General features: G+C 37.0%; 1 protein-coding gene and 2 pseudogenes across 1 annotated transcript; 1 reads left to right on the top strand and 2 right to left on the bottom strand.

Moving 5' to 3' along the window:
* Positions 1-1,160: 1,160 nt before the first annotated feature.
* On the top strand, positions 1,161-8,055 carry LOC149014143 (DEAD-box ATP-dependent RNA helicase 31-like). Its single transcript, XM_089158896.1, has 10 exons — positions 1,161-2,190; positions 2,964-3,070; positions 3,894-3,949; positions 4,076-4,300; positions 4,409-4,615; positions 4,697-4,783; positions 4,874-4,969; positions 5,473-5,688; positions 6,221-6,403; positions 7,400-8,055. Exons 1-10 carry the CDS (start codon positions 1,250-1,252, stop codon positions 7,625-7,627), a joined length of 2,346 nt encoding a protein of 781 aa, XP_089015022.1. The 5' UTR covers positions 1,161-1,249; the 3' UTR covers positions 7,628-8,055.
* Positions 8,056-8,326: 271 nt separating this feature from the next.
* Positions 8,327-10,046, bottom strand: LOC149014142 (ethylene-responsive transcription factor ERF061 pseudogene; annotated as a pseudogene).
* Positions 10,047-18,522: 8,476 nt separating this feature from the next.
* On the bottom strand, positions 18,523-21,886 carry LOC149014141 (putative trehalose-phosphate phosphatase C; annotated as a pseudogene).

Genomic DNA, 21,886 nt, shown 5'->3' with positions numbered 1-21,886 from the left:
AAAATTGACATTCTAGAAAACAATGATTTAATGGGGCCAACATTAATCCTTAGGGCAGGGTATTATTGTTGTTGGCCCCATGGGAGGATTAATTTCTTCTTATCTAGAGTCTAAGGATTTGCCAACGGAAAAGGCTCCAATACCTGCAGTAGATCCAGACACCAGGAAGAAAGTGAGTATTTCTTGAGCTTTCTGTTTTGGTTGGCTTTCAAAAATTTGTCAAATTTTACATCCAAGCTTCCTTTTTGGCTTTGGGAAAGAGGATATCATAAAAATATTTGCCAAGAGTCTGACAAGCTGGAAACTGCAAGTTTAGAGTATTCTTGTTTCATATTTTTATGCTTCTAAAATTTAATGAAAGGCAAGAACCATGGGATGGCCAAACTCTTTGTCTTGTTCTGTGAGCTAGCTACCTCATTCTTGAACAAGATCCGAAGCAAAATCTTGGGTTGAATGTAGATTTGTAGCCTCATGTCAATTTTTCTTGCCTCTCGTTTCTTCTACGAGCTGTTTTTTCTTTTCATTTTTGTTGTCCTCAGTCCTCACTTGCTATTTTCCTTCCTCATTCTTTTCATTTTTGTTGTCCTCAGTCCTCACTGGTATTATCTTAACAGAGGAGTTTGATCCAATTTTGTCATTTCAAAACCACGGAGATGATGGTGGGAACAACTATAGTAGCAAACCCTTACATTATCAAGCCTTTTTGTTCTCGACTCCTCATCTCTACACATGAGCTTGAGCTGAATGCAAATTTTCAAATGGGGTCACCGTCTAGTCAGTCATGGGAGCACAATATGCACCCGTGATGCTTTCCAATCACACAATAATGATGTGATCTATCTTTGAATATTGTTAAAATGAATTAAAAGTGGGATCTAATCGGTATTTCAGGGTCCTACCCTTGCGGTGTATTTGAGAAGTAGAGCACATTGTTTCCCCTAACAAGGAGGTGATTTGGACTCCAAAATTTTCCGCCAACGTTAAAGTTGTATGCAATTTGAGGGGTAAAATGGTCAGACCGGGTGCAGATTACAGCGGCTGCCGATACCGATACCGATATGAGCACTGATACAGACAACGTATACCGATACCCGCCACCGTACGCCAAAAGGCTAAAAGCCTAAAACCCTGAATTCTCATCGAACTGAAAATTCCTTGTTTTCTGTGAATGCTTTGCAGAGATTATATTCGTAAAACTAAAATTTCGTAGCTACTCACGCCTCTTCCCTACTCTGGTGTTGTTGAGGTTATGCTCGGTTGGTTTCTTCCTCTTCGCCTGCTCAACGCCTCTGTCTCCTCTCGCGGTTTCTCCTACATGAGCCGTGAGGCCAGGAGCTTTTCATCGTCACGGAGAACCTCCATTCTCCGACGAGTCTTCCCCTTCAAGTTAATATACGCTATACAGAATGATCATTTTAATGTTCGAGGGTTTTCGAATCGCTCGTTTGACCCTCGAAATGGGTTCGACTCTTCTGCTCCTAAAGCTTCCTCAGAGTTCTCGCGTGGTTCTGGGGTGGAGAGGAGAGAGTTTGAGGCTGGGAGAAAGGTAAAGAGCCTTGTCGAGGATGAAGCCGAGCTCAGTGATTGGATCAGTGAACTTAAGACTGATTCTTTTCGTGTTGGATTCACCAGTGAAAGTGAAGATGATTTAGATAACAGAAGTAGGAGTAGAACTGGGGAAAATGGTGGGGTTTCATTTTCCTCCAAGAAAAACGAGAGACGCGGGGGAGGTGTGGGTTTGTCTACAAAAGGTCCAAGAGGCAGTGATTCGGACGACTTCAGCATTGCTAATGGGAGAAGTTCCCGGAGCATGACTGGGTCTCGTTCTAAGAGACTTATTCGTGGTGAATCAGAGGAAGATGAGACAAAAGAGTTTTCTCCGAGAAGGAGGGATCTCAAATCTCGAGGTGCAATTTCTTCTGAAGCGAAGGAAGGTGGAAGAAAGGGACGGAGGGATGGAAATTTGCAGATAGGAGGGAGAAGTTCAAAACGAGCTCGTACAATGTCAGAGGATGAGGGTGAGGATTTGAGAGACAGTACCGAAGAATTGCTGAGTGCGGAAGATAGCGAGGAAGATAATGATAAGGACCTATCAAAGACTGCAACTTCTCTGTCTGGGAAAGAAATTAATGGGCAGCCAATGCCTAAGAGTACAACCGGGAAAACTGACTCTTATCTGAGTCAGACTAGGTAAATTGTCACTTCCACTCAAATTTGTCTACCATACTGTTCTAGTGGAATACGAACAGAGATGAATTTGAGAAATTGGACCTTTCAACCTGGTTAGGAACACAAATCAATATAGGCCCCAAATTTTAAAATGTTAAGTCTGTGCAGTATTTGTGTCTTCAGCTTTCATTATTGGGCTAAATATGATATCATACGAAGGTGATGTTGAAGCTTAGGATAATATCTTTTATACATATGAACATTGGATCTGGATATCTGATCCTAGCATTTCTTTGATCCACATTTGCTTACTTTTAACTTTAGTGAGACTAACTGCAGCATGAAGAATATAGTGGTGCTACTATTAAATCTCATTACTAGAAAATGGGATTTGTCTGTCCTGCAATGGTTCAACCTTTCATATTGGCCAGATGATATGATGGAAAATGGCCAAGAGAAACATTCACACTTCACAATATATTGTTAAGTGAAGTCGTTTTGCTCAATATTTAATATAGAAGTTCTCTATTTGACCTGCAGTACCATTGAGAGTCTAATAACGATGGCCCTGTTTTGCATTATAGCATGAAAACGAGAACATGGTTCACAGGATTTTGTAAATTCCTCACCTGAAATATGGATAAGTGACATGCCGAAGTCCTTGGAGTTTAAGTTCTTACTGTGGCTTAATAATTTATGACACCTTTGGAAACTTCATTTCCTTTACTCTCTACTGTCATATGCTAGACTTCTTTAGATCTATTAGCTAAGTGTTCTATTTATTGTGTGTGCAGGTTTGATCAATGTTCCCTCTTCCCACTTTCGCTAAAAGGAGTTAAAGATGCTGGATATGAACGACTGACCATGGTGCAGGAGGCTACTCTCCCTGTCATTCTGAGAGGTTGAATTCTTTAAGCGAAGTTCATAACCTTACTTTTGTTCTTTTGGATTATCGAAGTATGACTATTACCAACCATGAACTTAATAACTCCTTGCACTTTCAGTTATAACAGTTATCTTTGGTTTGTGGCTGTAGTTGCCTGTGCTAAATTTGTTTATATACAAAGGGGGTGTAGTGGCAAATTTTTGCATCTTACATGGTTCTGATTGATAATATTAGTTGGGCAGTAATGCTGAACCTAAGCAGTAGAGTTGACTTGGAAATTGCCTTGATCAATGACAAGCTCCGAAAGAGTTGTTTGAGATGGTATGTTCGAGTTCAATAGAGGGCTAGGAATGCTCCGGTAAGGAGGAGGAATATGATCTCAACGGAAGGAGTCAAAAGTGATAGGGGCAGTCTGAAAATAACCATGTGAAGTAGTTTTAACGAAGGCCAAGCATAGTCTAGATCTTATTCCAAGTAAGACCTTAAAGCCTATAAACGATATATTGCCTGCTTCACAGGTGATTTGCTTGTTTAGCTGGAAGCCAGCAAATGAAATGGCAGATATTCTGGCTGTCTTTGTATGAGATGAATACTGCATTTTACTTTGCAAATCAGTAGAAGTCTACTGTTATTTGTCTGGAAGAAATAATTACCATGGCTAGAGGAATTACCTAAATTTTTTAAGTTTAAATTAATCACAAATGCATGTGGAAATTGCTTCATTTGTTACTGGTACCTTTTTATACTTCACCTGTGTGATTTATTCAGTGCCTAACTATATGTTTTGTCCATTGGTTAGAATGATGACATTGTTCTGTTGTTCATTTTCGTTCTTCAGGCAAGGATGTTTTGGCTAAGGCAAAGACAGGCACTGGGAAAACTGTAGCATTTCTGGTAAAGTGCACCATTTTGGGTTTTCGATGGTGCGGTGTTGGCTATTAAATCACTGTTTGATTGTTTAAAACTCATGTAAGAGATGCCAGAAGTTTCTTCATGCTTACTGTTAATTCTTGGTTTCAGCTTCCCGCTATTGAAGTAGTTGTAAAATCACCTCCAGTCGATCGTGATCAGAAGAGACCCCCAATCCTTGTACTTGTCATATGCCCAACTAGAGAGCTTGCAAATCAAGCAGCCTCAGAGGCTAATACCCTGTTGAAGTATCATCCTTCGATTGGTGTACAGGTTGTAATTGGAGGCACAAGACTTCCTCTAGAACAGAAACGTATGAAGGCAAGCCCTTGTCAGGTGAGCTATCATGTGTGAAGAGGAGGAGGTTCAACTCGCATTTGGTTGGGGATTCTGACATCATGAATTTGACTGGAATTGTACTAATCTGCCTTTGTGAACCTGCAGATTCTAGTAGCCACTCCTGGAAGGCTTAGAGACCATATTGAGAATACACCTGGGTTGGCAACTCGGCTCATGGGAGTAAAAGTGCTTGTCCTTGATGAAGCTGACCATCTATTAGATATGGGATTTCGGAAAGACATTGAGAAAATCATTGCTGCTGTTCCAAAACAACGCCAAACACTTCTATTTTCAGCTACTGTTCCAGAAGAGGTTGACTCGTCGTCACCCATTACAAAACGCATCTTGTAGCTTTGGTATAGACTTCTAATGTGCTATCTAATGCTTATGCAGGTCCGCCAAATCTGTCATATTGCTTTGAAAAGAGATCACGAGTTTATTAGCACAGTGGAAGAGGGTAGCGAAGAAACACACTCCCAGGTGGACACTTGATGTGTACTTATCCACCTATATGCTTATTGTTTAGAACCTAATTGACATTTTTTTTAAATAACTTTGGTATTGTTTCAGGTGAAGCAGATGCATCTAATTGCTTCATTGGACAAGCATTTCTCTCTACTATATGTTCTTCTCAAAGAGCATATTTCTGAGGACGTTGACTACAAGGTACTTAACTATCCCAGATCATGTTCTCTAGAATTTCAGTTAAGGTATTTGTGATTGTCCCCTTCACTCGTACGGTTCTTCATTTGTCTTCTTATCATGATGATTTGTTCAAGTTAACTGCCAAAGGTTTCTGAAAATGGTTTTTTAAGGTTGTTACTAACCAAAGGATCATTTTTGGTCTCTTGTCTTTTGTGACTTGCTGGCTCTGCCCACTTCTCTTACCTTCCCCCAACCCCCCCCCCCCACAAAAAAAAAAAAAAAAAAAGAAGAGAAAAGGGTTCATTCTATCTCATTTTCCGTCCTTTTTTCTTCAATTTTCTTTTGTTTACAAGTTGGTCTACTTTGTTTTGTTTCCCCATTAAGTAGGGATAAAGCTGAATTTGTTGTCGTGGTAGTTGTAAACCCAAAAATTATATTACTTCTGTTGGACAATAATGTAAGGGTCTGTACGATGCTCCTTCCCAAGAATGGATGATCCATCTGTTCTTCCTGGTATATTGCAGGTTCTACTTTTCTGCACAACTGCAATGGTTACAAAACTTGTGGCTGACCTTCTTTCGGAACTGAACTTGAACGTAAGGGAGATCCATTCAAGAAAGCCACAGAGTTATAGAACCAGAGTCTCTGATGAATTTCGCAAGTCAAAGGGTCTGATTCTGGTGACCTCTGATGTTTCTGCACGTGGAGTTGATTATCCAGATGTTACTCTCGTGATACAGGTAACACAAATTTATTTATTTATTTATTTTGGGGGGGGGGGGTTGGATGAATAGGTAGCGAGTTGTTAATTCTCTTTGTGCCACTTCCTGGGAGAAAAAGATAGTTAAAATTGGGAAATGCCAGTTATGTAATTCTATGAACATCAAGCTTAAACATAATGTAAATGGGGTTAATGGATCCCCACTTCCTGGGAGAAAAAAATTGTAATACATATTAAACAATATCATTAGTTTCATAAAACTGAATTCAGGAGCTTAATAAAAGATGGTGATGTGGGTCTACATCCTTTGGTTTGTCAAAGCAGCAAGAAGATAATGTTGTTGTAGCCAAATTTATCTCTGTGTTGAACAACATTTATGCCCTCAATGCTTAATTGAGGAATCCTATTAACTTTTAAGGATTAGCTGCTTCAATTTAGTGAGACATTGGATGGCTAATATTTGTTTTGCATCGAGACTTGCATGATTTCTTGTATATTTATGAGCATCTTTTGTTTTGGTCTTGCACCTCAACCGTTTGTTCTAATTGCAGCTTGGCTTGCCTTCGGATCGAGAACAGTATATTCATAGACTGGGTAGAACTGGCCGGAAAGGGAAAGAAGGGCAGGGCATATTGTTGTTGGCCCCATGGGAGGATTTCTTCTTATCCAATATCAAGGATTTGCCAATGGAAAAGGCTCCAATACCTTCAGTAGATCCAGACACCAGGAAGAAAGTGAGTATTTCTTGAGCTTTCTGTTTTGGTTGGCTTTCAAAAATTTGTCAAATTTTACAACCAAGCTTCTTTTTTGCGTTGGGAGAGAGGGGGTGTTGATATTATATCGTAAATATATTTGCCAAAGAGTCTGACAAGCTGGAAACTGTAAGTTTAGAGGAGTGTAGTTTCATATTTTTATGTTTCTAAAATTTAATGCAAGGCACGAACCATGGGTTGGCCAAATCATTAGTTGTCTTCTTCTGTGAGCTACCTCATTCTTGAACAAGATCTAAGTAGGAACAAAATCTTGGGTTGAATGCATTTCTGGTATTCTGGGAGTGGGTGTTCTGGTATTGTGGGAGCAATCATCTCGAGACTGACCCCCTTTGAAGGAAGTGAATACTCACCTGATTGTGTAGTCAGAAATAAAGATGAATTGGAAGGCGAGGATCCATGTAGTCAAACCCCGTTTAGTTGGGATAACACTTGTGTTGTATGTTACAAGGGAATAATGGATCTGGTAGCTTGTGGTGCCGAGAAAGGCCATTGCTACCAGGAGGTCTTGGGGTTCAAGACTCCTTGTTCATATCTTATATCTCCTTTTAACCCCCAAATTAGGGGGGAAATTACTACAATGGAGCGGAGAAAATTGATTAATCTTTGTTGGCTTGAGATAGGTTTGGTTGCTTCACCTGTGAAAGTTCTACTAATTCTTGTTTTATTCATTGAAATCCATTCTTATTTCTATGAAGATAACAGACTTAGCTCTGTCCTATCATCTATATAATCTTAAAATGCTAACCACACTGATGTTTAAGAATATCTGATCATACTAAAATTTGGTTTTAGTTTATTTTATTTATTTATTATTTTTTGATACTGCCCCTATTCTAAAGCATTCAATTATGGCACATTGAGGCTCCGTGGACTCATTAAAGCCACCCCCAGAACTTTTAATCTTGACTAGGTCTTGGAACTGATTTTGATTCCTCTATGTACTCAATTTGTGAGCAGGTTGAAAAGGCACTGTCACATGTAGAGATGAAGAACAAAGCAGCAGCATACCAAGCATGGCTTGGGTACTACAATTCTGTTAAAACTATTGGTCGTAACAAGTGCCGGCTTGTGGAGCTTGCTAACGAGTTCAGCAGGAGTATGGGGCTGGACAACCCTCCTGCCATTCCAAAACTGGTCCTAGGGAAAATGGGTCTCAAAAATGTCCCTGGTCTCCGCTCCAAATAGAAAGAACTTCCACGTTACTTGATTCAAGCATGCGTGCTCAAGTTGAGGGCAAAGCTAGAGCATTCAGCTTAACTTTATCCAGATGAGGAAACCCATTTTCAAGCGGCATAAAGTGCATTAAACTAGCCGAGAGTTATTGCTTTGCTGTGGAGAAGTTCCTTTCCCTTTTGTATGGATACACAGATTCTTATATTTTGTGTTTCAATTCTTGCAAAGCTTCGATCGGTTGTTCCCCCAGTCTTGTTGTATTCTGAATCAACTACTGGGTTCACTGGGTATTTCCTGAAAGCGAGGTAGATATTCTCCAGCCAAGCAGATCCAAGCAGCAGGAAAGCAAGCCAGGTCGTCATCTGGCCACCCTGACACAGCCACTAAGGTGCATGTCGGTCTAGATCTCTTGTAATTGAAACTGAATACGGTTCTTGGTAGACAACACACTAATTCTTACTAGGAAGGAACCAGGTGGTCACTCGACTGATATGTACTTTGTTGGATTTTATGGATTATTTTGTACATTTTCATTTTTGGGCTTTTTGTATCCAACATGAAGTGATAATATCCTAAAGTCTATCACAAAGGTAACTTAAAGATATATTTTAAATTTAATAAATTATACTTACAAAGTCAATAAAATTTTTAAATAATTTAGATTTAAAATTTATATTTGCATTTGCAAGGTACATAACATACTTATTTATATTATACTATTAAATTACTTATTATTATGAATATTTCTTATATTATTTTTTCAATATATCAAAATGACAAGCGAAAAAAAAAAAAAACCTTGAGTGCGTGCGTTCTTACTTTCGTGGGATATATTAACATAATTACTACCTACCGATTCAAACACAGCCGTACTTGAAATCTGCTGCAACATTAATATGCCCAATAGTCCTCAAAGCTTCTTCTTCTTCAGCCAAACCCAAATAAAAAGAAAAGATACTCTACCATCAAAATTACTTGCTGAGAATCTGAACCTTTTAAAATTAAGGTTTGGAATGAAATGATGAAGAGATGGATATAACATCTCATTCTGGCCAAAAAAAAGGATATAACATCTCAAGCTAGTCCATTAAAAAAAGCTACTACCGGTAATTACTAAAGACCAAATCTTCGAAAGTTTTGTTCAAAACGATGGACTTGAAAGAGTGAAGACTCAAATTAAGTGGCAAGAACTTCCCAGATCAACTCTGGATCGAAAGATGGGAACCTGGCGAGAGAATAATCCTCAAAACCAAAGCCAACCTCCTCTGCAACTGCTGGACAGTCTGTGAAAACAGAGGACGAGGAGTTACCGATCCTCGGAACCTCCTCTTCTGAATTTGATGGTGAAAACATATCTTCACAACAATTCTCACCAGGAACTAATGATGAAGACGACGATGGCGAAGATGATGAGTCTATCCTTCTTCTCTTCTCGCTCTCTTCACCAATGGGGTCCCCTTCAGCATTGCCTCTGCTTCCATCACGAGTGATTCTTTTACGGGTAGCACTCCCTTTATTTGGTTTCTCTTTCCTTAGCCTTAAACAGATGGCCTGAATTTTGGCATCAACAGAAGATTTCACAGCACTCAGTTGGGCAGAATCTGCAAATCCCAATTTATCCCCATCTCTGAGGTTAGGGAAATTCAAGCGAGCATATTCACCTCGTAGTTTATACGCAGCACGATCGTATGCATACGCGGCTGCTTCAGCAGATTCATATGTCCCCAACCAAGCTCTCATCCTGTTCTGTGGAAGTCTAATCTCGGCAACCCATTTCCCCCAGTGCCTCTGCCTCACTCCTCTGTAGAGCTTCTTCTTAGATGAAATCAAATTTGCATTTGCACTGGTAAATTTGTAATCTTGAATATCCCTTGGATAAGGGAAGTTCAATAATGTTCGATCAAAGGCAATCGCACCATTAGCCCTGCTTTCCTCGCTGAATTTTTGGAGCAGCTCCTTCTGGCGAAGATAAACAGAGGAACCTAACGGCTCCTGTGCTTGACTGCTCATGGCGTTTGGAATTGGACCATTACAGAAGATTGAATCAAATGGGTTTGTTCCACCTGTTTGTAAGGCTTCGGATAGGGACAAGTGAACAGAAACGCCGTCCATGAAAGAAAGTGGTGCACCGATATCTATGCTGCTTTGCATTTCTTCTGGTGGCTAACAGAAAATTTGAATACAGAGAGAGTCTGAAAAAAAAATTCTCTCTGTTCTATGATGGATAGGCGGAGATTGGAGTGAATTGTAGTTGCAAAATCTAATGATCCGAAGAAAAAAATGTGGATCATGAAACTTCGAGCAAGAAATTAGAGTGGAGAAAATAGAATTCGGGCCTGAAAGGCAACAATATGAGCAAAGTACGGTAGAACTAGGGAGCTCTCAGCATCTAAGGTCTTGTAAACTAAAATCTCAGAGAGACAGAACAAGGGAGGAGTGAAGCTTCTGCTTTCTAGCTAGGTCCCTGAGATTAGTATTTATAGTCAGAGAATGGCTTCGCTTCCTCTCCTGTTGTTAGCTTCCCTTGTCTAATTACGTGAATGCCACTTGAATTTCCTGTGAACTTTTTTTTTGTTTGAACTCAGAACACTAAAAATAATGCTAATTTAGGATCCGTTTATAAAAAAAAAATTATGCTTCAAGAAACAGTGCCACAACGGCATGGCAAAAGCTAGGCGTAGACTAGGTTTGAGTGAGAGAGTTTAGAGAAGAATACTTAAGGAATTTAACATTCTAAACATATGAACTATACTCAAACTTTGTCATCAGAAGCAAGTTTTAATAAATACCTAAAAAATAACCAAAATTACTTCTGATGTTTTTTGAAGCAGAAACACTTGATGGGTTATCAATGGATTCTTAGCAAAAGAGTTGAGAGTATGGTAGGGCATTTTCGTCATTCAAAGTTTAGATTTTTTTCAACTTCCCATCCTACCTACCTGACTTTTATTTTTCTCTGTGTGGTCCTTAGCCCTTTCTTAAGGTTTCTGTGCTCCTCACTGGTGCTAGGGTAAAGTGAATCTATCTATAACATGTCTTTCGGGGCTGGAGGTGTATGATATTGCAAGGTGTAAGGCCATCTTTTTCTATGATTTGAAGACGAAAATCTACTTTTTTTATTTAATGATCTTTGACTCTGTTGATGCTATGTGTCAGCTGAAAAGTGTTCATTTAAATCCCTACTTTATACAGGAGAAATCTGCTATTACTCATGCATACATATCACTTTTTGATCCGTGGTCCTTAAAAGTATAGAAGAAAGACAATCAGCTTTTCTTTCGGTCTGATTTTTGGTAAAATTTCACAGTTTTGCTATGATAAGAAAAGGATGGTTAGTGAATGTGTTTTTAGCTAAGTGATCACAGCATTTTATGCAAAGATAGTAATATCATGGAAGTCTTGTGTTTGAACTTCCATTCCTCCACACCGTCTTTTATTCCCTTCTTTCCATTATCTGGGCTCCTAGTTCTCGTGACTGATCCGATGATGATCCAAAAAGGAGATGACTAGGGTTCAAGTTGGGTTATGAGAAAGAGAATACTACTTGGGCATATACAATTACTATTTATCATGAATACCAAAAATTTTTAGTTGAATCCTCAAAATATTCTATATTTTCGTGGAAGTGGTGATTATTTCGTATATATTTGTATCAAATAGAGATAATGCTGCTTTAATTGCTAATTTGTCTATGTTCACGCTAATGATATGAGTCAAGTCAAAGAGTTCACACCTAGATGCATTTGAGTTCAACCCACAATCATTTTCCTAGAAAAGAAAGGAATTCACAACTATATTATATTCTTGTTGAACAAGACAATTCTTCTATAAAAGGTTTTGTTTGCCAAATGAGAAATGTAATTTTCACATAGTTCTCTCATTTTCTTTTCTGTTACCTCTCCTTTACGTAGCCTTTCCAATAATGCAAAGGGCCTATGCATGGAACCTAAAAATTCAAATGCAAAAATATCCTAAGGTTTTTCTTTTGGGTAGAAAAAATATCCTAGGTTTAGGTTCTTGTTAAGTGTCTCAAGTTTAATTTATCCTTGGTAACAAAAATCCAAAACTACTATATGGAAACTAATAATGAACTTCACCATAAAACCAAACCAGATTCATAAACTAAAACAAAGTCGACTAGCACCATTAGTTCATTTAGGGATACTCATTAAAAACCCTCAAACAAGTTTTTGACTTTCAATTATATTAGCAGTTAGCACATTTTAAATCTCAGGTTGTCATTGCTGGGTTCCTTTCTCTGTTACTAGATGGTACAGTCGTGTTTTCATAAATGCCCCTTAATGCTTCCACTGAGAATTCTTATTGGGATATTAATGTAAGCTATAGGACTTGTATCATCAACATAACTGTTTGTCAAAATGTCACACTGAGTTAGGTAGCCTAGGATCTCCTTGCTACAGTCTTTTGACAGTGTGTTCTTGTCCCTATTGGTAGGTGAGGTGATACATTTTTTTCATAGTGTGACCTATGTAAGTAATCCCATATGTAAATATAATTCTCCTCTCTTGTTTTGAGAAGATGAAAGAGATGCAGACTGATAAACTAAAACCAAATCAACATACATACACCCTTGGCTCAGTCAAAACAGAGAATCATTTCAATTTTGCATCCAAGTTGCAAGAATTGAAATCATATTATCAATTATGTACCCAACAATTTTCCAATTCTGGATCACCCAACCATACATGAAACAATCTTAATGATACAGACTTACAGTCCCTCGCTTCCATAAATGCCCTTCAATGCTGTTACTAAGTTTGTCAACAAGAAAACTTACGAAAGCAAGCGACAATGCGTTGGATGAAACAGTATAGGTACATGGGCTGGGTTTCTTATTATATGACAACTTCAAACATGAATTTAGTTCTTGGTTTCGTTTATACAGAGTCAAGTACAGGATCAGGAAAACCAGTTGCTCCCCACCATAGCTGATTACATACTAACTAGATTTTGATATGGAACATGATTTATAACAATGTAAGAGAGTTGAGATCATTTATCCTGACAGGTAGAGATTTGTTTCTCTCACATTTCATCACTCCGACATTAACATTAAGAGGGGGATCCACCTTTGAATTCGACAAGAAAACTCACAGAAGCAAAAAAAAGTGTATTATATGAAACAGTATCGATATGGTTCTTGGTTTCGTTTATAAAGGGTCAATAATGGACTAGAAAACCCATTTGCTCCCCACCTTAGCTGATTACATCTTCAGTTAGATATCGAACACAATTTGATAATGATGTAAGAGAGTTGGGGTCCTCTACGCTAACGAGATCTTTGTTTTCCTCACACCTCTACACCATACATAAAGAAGGGATCCAATTTTAAATTCGGACAAGAAAAATTGAAGGTGAGTCCTCCAATGAATCCCTCTTAATATGTTGTGAAGAAACGTGAGGAAAGTGCAAACTTAACCGATCATGATAGAGAATCTGAATTTGACGCAACATGGGTAATACAATTTATTGCGAATGTAAACTAAACCAGCACTTCACTGATTTCATTACTCTCCTCTGGTTTTGAGGAAAATAGACTTCACAGCTGCACATAAAGTCGAGAAAGAGGAAGCCCACCCATGCACATCATTGACATCACTTTGCCGTGCTGTGTTACCAATCAACCACAAATCCTATCTAGGAATATTGAATGCAGTAGAGGATTAATTTTCTTCTCCTATTCAAAGTAGAAAGGTATGTATCATAGTTAAGGAAGGTGGGGCACATGTAAGCATTAAAGTGGTTTATCAAAAAAAAAAAAAAAGCAAGCATTACAGTTGAAACTAAGAAAGAAAAGACATGAACAGTAAGCAAGTCGAGTAGAAGATTCAAGAAGTAAATAAACAAGGACGAAAGGTGATTACAAAAATCACGTACCAGGAAGGACGATCTGGACCAACGCTATGACCCCCACGACCTTCAATTTCTCTGGCCAATATTCGAACACCTGGTGTGCACGGTAACAACTTGCAAGAATCCTTTTTGAAAAACTTAAAAGAGAGAAAGGTTTGGTTCACTTTCCCTTCTGGGTTTCCATGGGAACAACACCAAACCTAACTTCCTCCCCCACCCCCACCCCTCTCCATGGATAGGAATCTTGACAATTCTCATTCAGGAACCAGAAGATTTGTGTTAGGTGTATTAGTCTTGTTTCATATTTCTTTTCATGCTTCTACAGAGAGAGAAAAGAGAAAAAGAATTACGTCTTCATCTATTATAACTGAAATTTTTGTACCAGACTTCAAAGATAGAGTTATACTGATTTTGGTGGCTAATCAAAATAACTCGATTAGTAAGATATGTGATAAAAGCAGAGGCCTAGTCCTTGAGTGACCCATTTATCTAATTAAAGTCTATAAATATATATCTTACATTTTTCTATGAGGTCATTATAAGACTAGGAATTTTTTGTCTTATAAGTTTGAGTGAGAATTCTTATAATGCTATTCTAAGAGACTTTCGATTTTTTTTCCCCCGACATATTGAAAAGATCTTCTTTTTTCATCCATGGATATAGAGTACTGTATTAGATCTATTTGTTCTTTGAGTTCAAATCCTTTCCATTCAACTTGTCCGTGACCATCCTCTCAAACTCATGCACGGTAACTTGACTCATTCTCGTAAGACATGTCTGTATCAAGAAGGAAACTGGGATCCACATCCCGTGAGGACAAGAGGATGTCCGATAAATAAATTACATGGAGAGGATCACCACTAACATTCTTTCCATTTTATTTCTATTTCAATTTGTGATTTCTAGTGCTCGTTCTCACACCTTACCACAAAACCAAACAGTTCAATTTCATTTTTCGGATAACTTCTAGAATTAACAGTTGAATTGGAAACTTTTAGACTTAAAATTAACTTCAACGTGGTTATGTCGGTGTGAAGCATGTGAAATTTGAGGGTGGGAGAGACAAAAAGTCAACGAAGAACGCGTAGAAGATAAGTATGAAAAGGTGAAGTTTGTACCTACTTGAAGCTCGTTTTCAGGTTCTTAACTTTAAAGAAGATGAAAAAGGCTTATTTTGGAAGTACATGACTTTTTCTTCTTCGTTGGGTCCAAAGTCCTAACACTTCTGACATTGGACCCATTTCCTCGTGGTGTCATGTTTCCGTGTCCTTCACGTACTACATTACTCATTCAAGTGGAACACGAAGCCCACACAGATGATGCGGACATTGCTTCACTTAATGCTTGCTTCACTTAATGCACAAGATGGTCTAGCTGTACATTTCGATCCATCAGATCGAGATATAAGTTGAGTTTTCAATATCAACCGTTGAGATCCATCGGTCGATATCGAAATTTGGATTCAACAATCTAAAATTTTACTTTATGGTCATAATGCTCATTTGGAGTAATTTCGTACAAATGCTATGTTTGGATAGGAATGAAAAAATTTTTTAAATAAAATAGAAATTAGATTTTCGGGGTGGCAACATTGAGTTTTGGTGAAGGATCTTTTATAAAAAAAAATTTAAAAAAAATTGAAGGTGAAAAATAGAGGTATGTGCTCTTTTTTTATTATTATTATTATTTTGAACAAATTGTGTTGACACCCCAAATTAGAGATTTTAAAGCAGTGGCAACATTGAGTTTTGGTGAAGGATCTTTTATAAAAAAATTTTAAAAAAAATGAAGGTGAAAAATAGAGGTATGGCTCTTTTTTATTATTATTATATTTTGAACAAATTGTGTTGACCCATGATTTGCCACCTACTTTGTTGAATCTATATCTGGTTATTTGATGGCTTGTTATTAGATTTTTCCCCTCTGGTGTATTTTTGTTAAGAAAATAAACAATGCTTTTTTCGTGTTGCTTTTGGGTTTGCTGGGTTTCAAAATTTGAGATTAAATCTTCCTAGGTGGTTCCATATCTGGTTGTTGATTTTGGATGAATTTCAAATTTATCCTAAAAATATTTATTGTTTGGTTCAAATCTTTGCTTTGTGTTGGGGAAATCTCCGGTTTCACCTCATAAATCTCTGACTTCACTTTTTGTTTGAAAAATACTATATCCATGGTTATTAGATTTTTTTCCCTCAAATTTTGGTAAGTATTTTTGAAATTAAAGAAAAATAAACAATGCATTAACTGTTTTACTAACTGAATAGAGATATGCTATGCACTTAATGAATTGGGTATTTGTGTTTTTCAAATATAAAGTGAGGTACTAGTGCTTTAAAACCTCCATTTTAAAAGTGAGAGTGTAATTTGTTATATTATTTTTTATAGTATATTCTTGTTATATTTTTTATACAATAAAAATAATTTTGTATTTTTATTTTTATTTGTATTGCCGGTAAGATGAATTGGAAATGGAATTTCTAGTGTGTCTCAAGTAGACCTGATTCTTATCATATGGTAAAAAAACGTGAAAAAATACATACATTTTTTGCCTAACAAGGAAGTGAATCAAGCTCGATAACATTCATTTCATTTTAAACAAGTTTTTAAAAATACAAAATTCCTTTTATCAAACTACAATCTATGGTTGTGACCTGTGTTGAGCTGTTCTTAGACTAATTGGACTGATTGGTCTCAAAAGATATACTTTCTACTTGGTCGGTTTGATTGAGTCCAGATATTTCATACGATTCTTAGAAATTCTATCATGAAATTTTTGGATTTCTTGCTTTAAGAGAAAATTTTCTAGACATGGTCGGCTTGATTGAGTCCAAGTCTTCCATAAATTTATGACTGAAATCTCAATCATGGATGAAAGATGTAATACCTTTTCAGAGAGACCTTTTAGACTTTACTTCAATTATTATTATTAAAGCTTTGAACTGAATCAAATGCATTGTTAAAACACTTTTGGCAATTATCATCTGAAAGTGAAATCCTAACCACCATAGTGAGCTAGGTGTCATCCCTACCACTTAACTCAATTTTGAAGAATGTCCACTTGCATGGTGTTTGTTATGCATTTACTAAACCCTTCTTACTAGGGCAATGATTTGAATTTAATAATTAGAATCAGATTTAATCTAATCCTCTTAATCCTCTTGATTCTTGCCGATCTTAGTTGACTGATCCGAATTTTATAGAATTCATAATTAGGTGATTTTATGAGACGTATTGTCTCGTATCAAGTATTCTATGACTAATGTATTTTAGTACAATTCAGTAGAGCGAGGTATTGAGAAGTATCGTATCGATTGTGTCAAATATAGATATGTATCGACTAGTATCGTAAGATAATTTAAACCTTGTTCTAGAGTTTGTGTTGATTCTAAACCGATTCTAGTCGAGCTTAAATTAAAATCGGGTCGGACCCATAAATCCTATTGTCTATTCAGTTTATCTGAAACCTTGAATATAAGATCCACACCAAAACACAGAAGACGACCAACGAAGATAATTCATTCACTTATGATGCCTGAAGGTTAAGGCCTTAAGGGTGAAGTTTAATTTTATATTTAAATTATATATGTAAAAGCTATTCGTTTCGGATATAATCAGGGTACACATTCAATATAACCTCAGTTCAAAAATCCAAAAAAATAAATGAAAAGAAGATTTATTGAGATTTACAATAATTGGGCCAAGGCCCATGAGATGGTGGTACAAGCCCACTTCTAGGATTGCCAACCAAGAATTAAGAAGAAATTAATTGGAATCAACCGAAACCCTATAAAATGGAATTGGAAGGAGGAAAAATTTCACGTTTTTATGATTCTTTTTCACCTAATTGGTCCATAGATATTGAAACAAAGAGGTAAGTTGACTGTTTTTCTGCTGATCTATATGTTACTCCTTGATATTGGCATGCATCATATATGAGAGAGAGGAATCTAATCTCTTCCCATGAGTGTTCATGGGCGTAAAGTGGGGCTAGGATTTATATGATCAGAAGATACATAAATTATTTATTCTCTCATTTTTCATTATTTCTTTCTTTTCTTTCCTTTTTTTTTTTTGGTTTGCCAAAGTGGGGCCTCAGGATTTCTAATCGGTCAGTTCGACACATAAATTATATATTCTCTCTCTTTCATTCTTTCTTTCTTTTCTTTTCTTTTTTCTTTTTTTTTCCTTTTTTTTTTGGGTTTGCCAACCTGCTTTATAAACTGGTGGACCGACCCGTGTTGGTTCTCATTTTTCCTTTATGAATCTCCGTAAGGATAATTGCATCCACAAGAAATATATTTAAGGTGTGAAGTGGGGCTAGGATTCTTAATATTATTAGGGAGAAACTTGGACCAACCCCGTTGGTTTTCATTTTTTTTCTTTAAAAAAAGGTAAATAATAAAAATAAAAATATATATATTTAAGGTGTGAAGTGGGGCTAGGATTCTTAATATTATTAGGGAGAAAATAAAGATGGATTGGTATTTATTTATATACATGAAAATTGTAGAAAACCAAGAATAATTTTTCCGTGTAAAGTTTTTGTTTTAAGGCGTGTCAGCATTCAACTATTCTATTACTCCTATTGAGGTGCAAGGCATAGTCAATCTCTTGAATCTTATAAAAAATAAAAATAAAAAATAAAAAAGCATTCCCCAACCCTTTAATCATACAATAGAGACATGTACAAAAATTTCTCAACAAAAGAAGATATCGAGATATAGCTGCAAAATTTTCAAGAAAAAAAAACAAAGAAGAAAAGATAAGCAACAAATTTGCCATTTAATTGTAACTATGAAGGTTTTAATTAAACCACCTGGGTTTCCATAATCTGCCTATAAAAAAGAGAAGAAAATAAACTGAAAGTATCCCAATGATGGTTATGTAAGTCTGAAATCTAAACCTATGATTTCTGTCTCATTTCCAGTATACTCTGTTTTTCTATATCTTTCTCTTTCACAACCATGTTTTGATATTAAATAATCCTTAAAAGAGAGAAACCTATGGGTATGCACGGGAGTCTAATATATACCTAAACTCTCCTAAGGAGATGTTTTCTCCACTTTGCAAGTCGGATCAAGAAAGACATGACCTCTGATGGATCACGGAGAGAGTAAGAAGCATTGGTCACCTTGGGGATGGAAGACACAATGATAGGATAACCTTGCCCTCTACGTTGTATCACCTGTAATTAATTCATTTACAAACATTAACTCATGAATTGAAGTAGATGCAAAAGAATCATCAATAACATTAATCATGATTGGTAGTCTCTGATCTTTCAGAGTTTTAACAGGCACCTTGAAAGCATCTTCGTCGGTTCGATCATCTCCTATGTAGATTGGGAGAACATCATCTAACTCGACCAAACCCAAGAGTTTCTAGTAAATATTCCAAAGCATGACCCTTGTCCCACTTTATAGATGGACGTATTTCCATGACCTAAATAATGAATAAGAATCAAAATATTTTTCACTTAGTTCCAACTCTTTATATAAAGCTATCATATATATATATATATATAATCCAAATGTTTATCATACCTTTCTACCCCTTGTTAGGTGAAAGTTTGGGTAATCCTTTAGCACAGACTTCACCTGCTCTTCAAGTTTAGCATAGTCCTGCATTTTTTTTGAGAATGCTTTATGTCACAACTATAACTAAGTAGCTATAAGAGAAGAAAAACATGATCTATATGTTGAGGTATTCTAATGTTGTAATGGGCTTTATGAAAGAGTTTAATTAATCGTAAAACTTAATATTGTTTATAAATGAAAACAAGAAACGATGGTGTGAGTTTTCAAAGCTACTGGATACTTTTAAGCAAAGTCTTGTATTAAACCCTAACCTTGACTCTAACAATCCACACTTTTGTCCCCTAGTCCTTTGAGTTAGCATTACCAGATGAGGAAGATGATGGCTTCAAAGGAGTAATTATTCCATACCTGTTTATCAATATTCCGGAAGTGAACGGATGCACAAAACTTATTGTTTTCTATTCTGACACCCCGTATCGTTTTGGTCTTTTCTTCCAATGCCTTCAAAATCTATGAAAGAAAGAAGAATCAGATTAAGGTCTTATAGAACATTTGCCATGGCTGGATAATAAGCATAAATGATTACACTAGCTAGATCGGAAAAAGCAAAACCCATTTACGATTACCTCTTGAATTGTCGGTAAGAACTCCTGGGCAGGTTGGAAAACTACTATTTCACTCCCCTACAACATGACAGCAGCAATGGTGTGATGCTAATAGTAAGATTATGATGGAATCAGGATTTCAGGAAAACTTTCAACACTGACTCGTTTACTTCAGATGTTTAACCTACTTATAGCAACTAACCCTTTGATCAACGCCATTTGTGTGGTGATCAGCATTGGCCGGCTGGAGAGTTTGTGGGCCCATAATATCCATTCCATGGCTTCCAGCATAGTATATTTCAGTTAGCTGTACAAAGTCATAAACCTGATAAGCAATGGAAGCAATTACTTTGTTAGATTTTCCTGTTCGGTTGTGATGACTGAGAAATGACCAAACGGAAATGATACACACAAAGAGCATGAGCTCTTACCTTGTCTCTGCATCTTCCACTGATAATAGCTGTTGTAAAATGCTTCGCTACGTCGCTGACCGCTGAGCGCATCTGCAACCAGGAATAAAAACATTATTTTGAGGTATTGGAAATGAAGTCGTATAGATCTACATGGTGCTTTCATATACTTGGAAAACTTTTTTCTTCTTCATTCATCAAGACTTTAAATTGGACCTTCCAACAAAAGGTGATCATTGAGATTATGTGCTACTGAATATAGACGAGCATTCTAGCTACTGTAGTTTTTTTTTTTTTGGGATGAACACCCGTACTGTAGTTGCTTCATCAGAAATTGATTTCCAACTTAAATTCATGTCCACTCTAGATCTCAATGGCTGGATCTTGCTAATTTAGGGATTTTAATTTGCGGCAGCGGCTGCTACAATCATGCCATGTACCTGAATGTTAATCCAACGGTCGTAAATAAAAATACAGAATTTAAGTGTAAATATAATTTGTTTATTTTACAAAATCTCACTTAATGGTTTGAAATTTATAGAAAGAACCCCTTGTTCACTCCAGCAATTTAGGGTTTTTCGATTTCTCCAGCTTTCTTCATCCTTTCCTTTGTAATAATGAAAAGCTAGGGAGTGGTGTAATCAATCAAACCCATTGAATTTGTGGTGTTTGAGAGATTGTGTGTTTATCTCAAGAGGACACCAAGAAACATAAAGCAAAAAAAAAAGAGACCAAATTGATAAGAAACCAAAGAGAGGAGAAAAGGAATCATCAGTGAAGCCTGCAGGTTGTCGATTCGAACTCAAATGTGATTTGGATGCGTTTGCAGGCTACGAGAAGAAAGATAGGTGAATGAGGTTTAGAGCCAAATATGAGACTTCTTTTTGCAAATTTATAAAAATTATCTATAAATGTAAAAAATAAAATTTATATTACCAACCAACCTTTTTACTTTTGATTCAGATCGTTAGATGCAACATAGTATACGTGGTGAAGTCATGGCCACTCGCTACAGGCAGCAAGGCTGCCACAAATTAAAATCCCTAATTTAGTTCATCTGACAAGGTGGTGCCTTTGGCGCCCAACGTTAGATGGATGCCACGTGGATTCCATTAGATCTCAATCACACACAAATGGTTCGGCTGAGATCAAAGAAAAAAAAAATTTCCCTTAAGTTGGTATAATCTGTACATGCTATTTGTGCTGCTGAGATTTAGTGGAATTCATATGGCATTCATCCAACGTTGGGCAACACAGGCACCACAACATCAGATGCACCAGCCTGGCAAGATCCGCCAAGGCAAGGCCATTTGACTTGTTGGAATGCAAACTCACTCTAATTCCTAGATCACAGAATCTACAAGATCTATGGGAGCTAGCTGTAAACTCTTCTACCAGAAGTCAATTACCTCCTCCGACATAATTGCCTGATTAGGGTCGTCAACGATGGGTGAGAGGGTTCCATCATAATCCAAAAACACGACGATGGTTTTCCCTTCTGCTGCATTCATCATCTGATCAAACATGTCCAATGCAGAGGGAAACTTCCTCTGCAGTAACACAGAACGAGAGACAAACAATTACAGAAGCACTTCAAAGGGAAGCTTAAGACAACCAGAAGACAAAAAGATTACAGCTAAATGTTAAACAGAACTTACAAGCCATGAAGCATAATTATCATCACTAATAGGTTCCGTGCTGGAAGGATCATCAGGTTCTTTGGTCTGAAGATCACAGGCTATGGGCGTCTTGATAGTAGAATTAATCTGCTCAGCATTCTCAGCAGACGCGGCCTTTATCAATGTCTCAATATCCTGCTCATTCCCTATCAGTTGGAATCCCAT

The sequence above is a fragment of the Hakea prostrata genome, chromosome 6, assembly GCF_041222555.1.
Source record: "Hakea prostrata isolate BN-2017 chromosome 6, UWA_Hpros_2, whole genome shotgun sequence".
Lineage (NCBI taxonomy): Eukaryota > Viridiplantae > Streptophyta > Magnoliopsida > Proteales > Proteaceae > Hakea > Hakea prostrata.
This window is presented reverse-complemented; position numbering and strand designations above follow the sequence as displayed.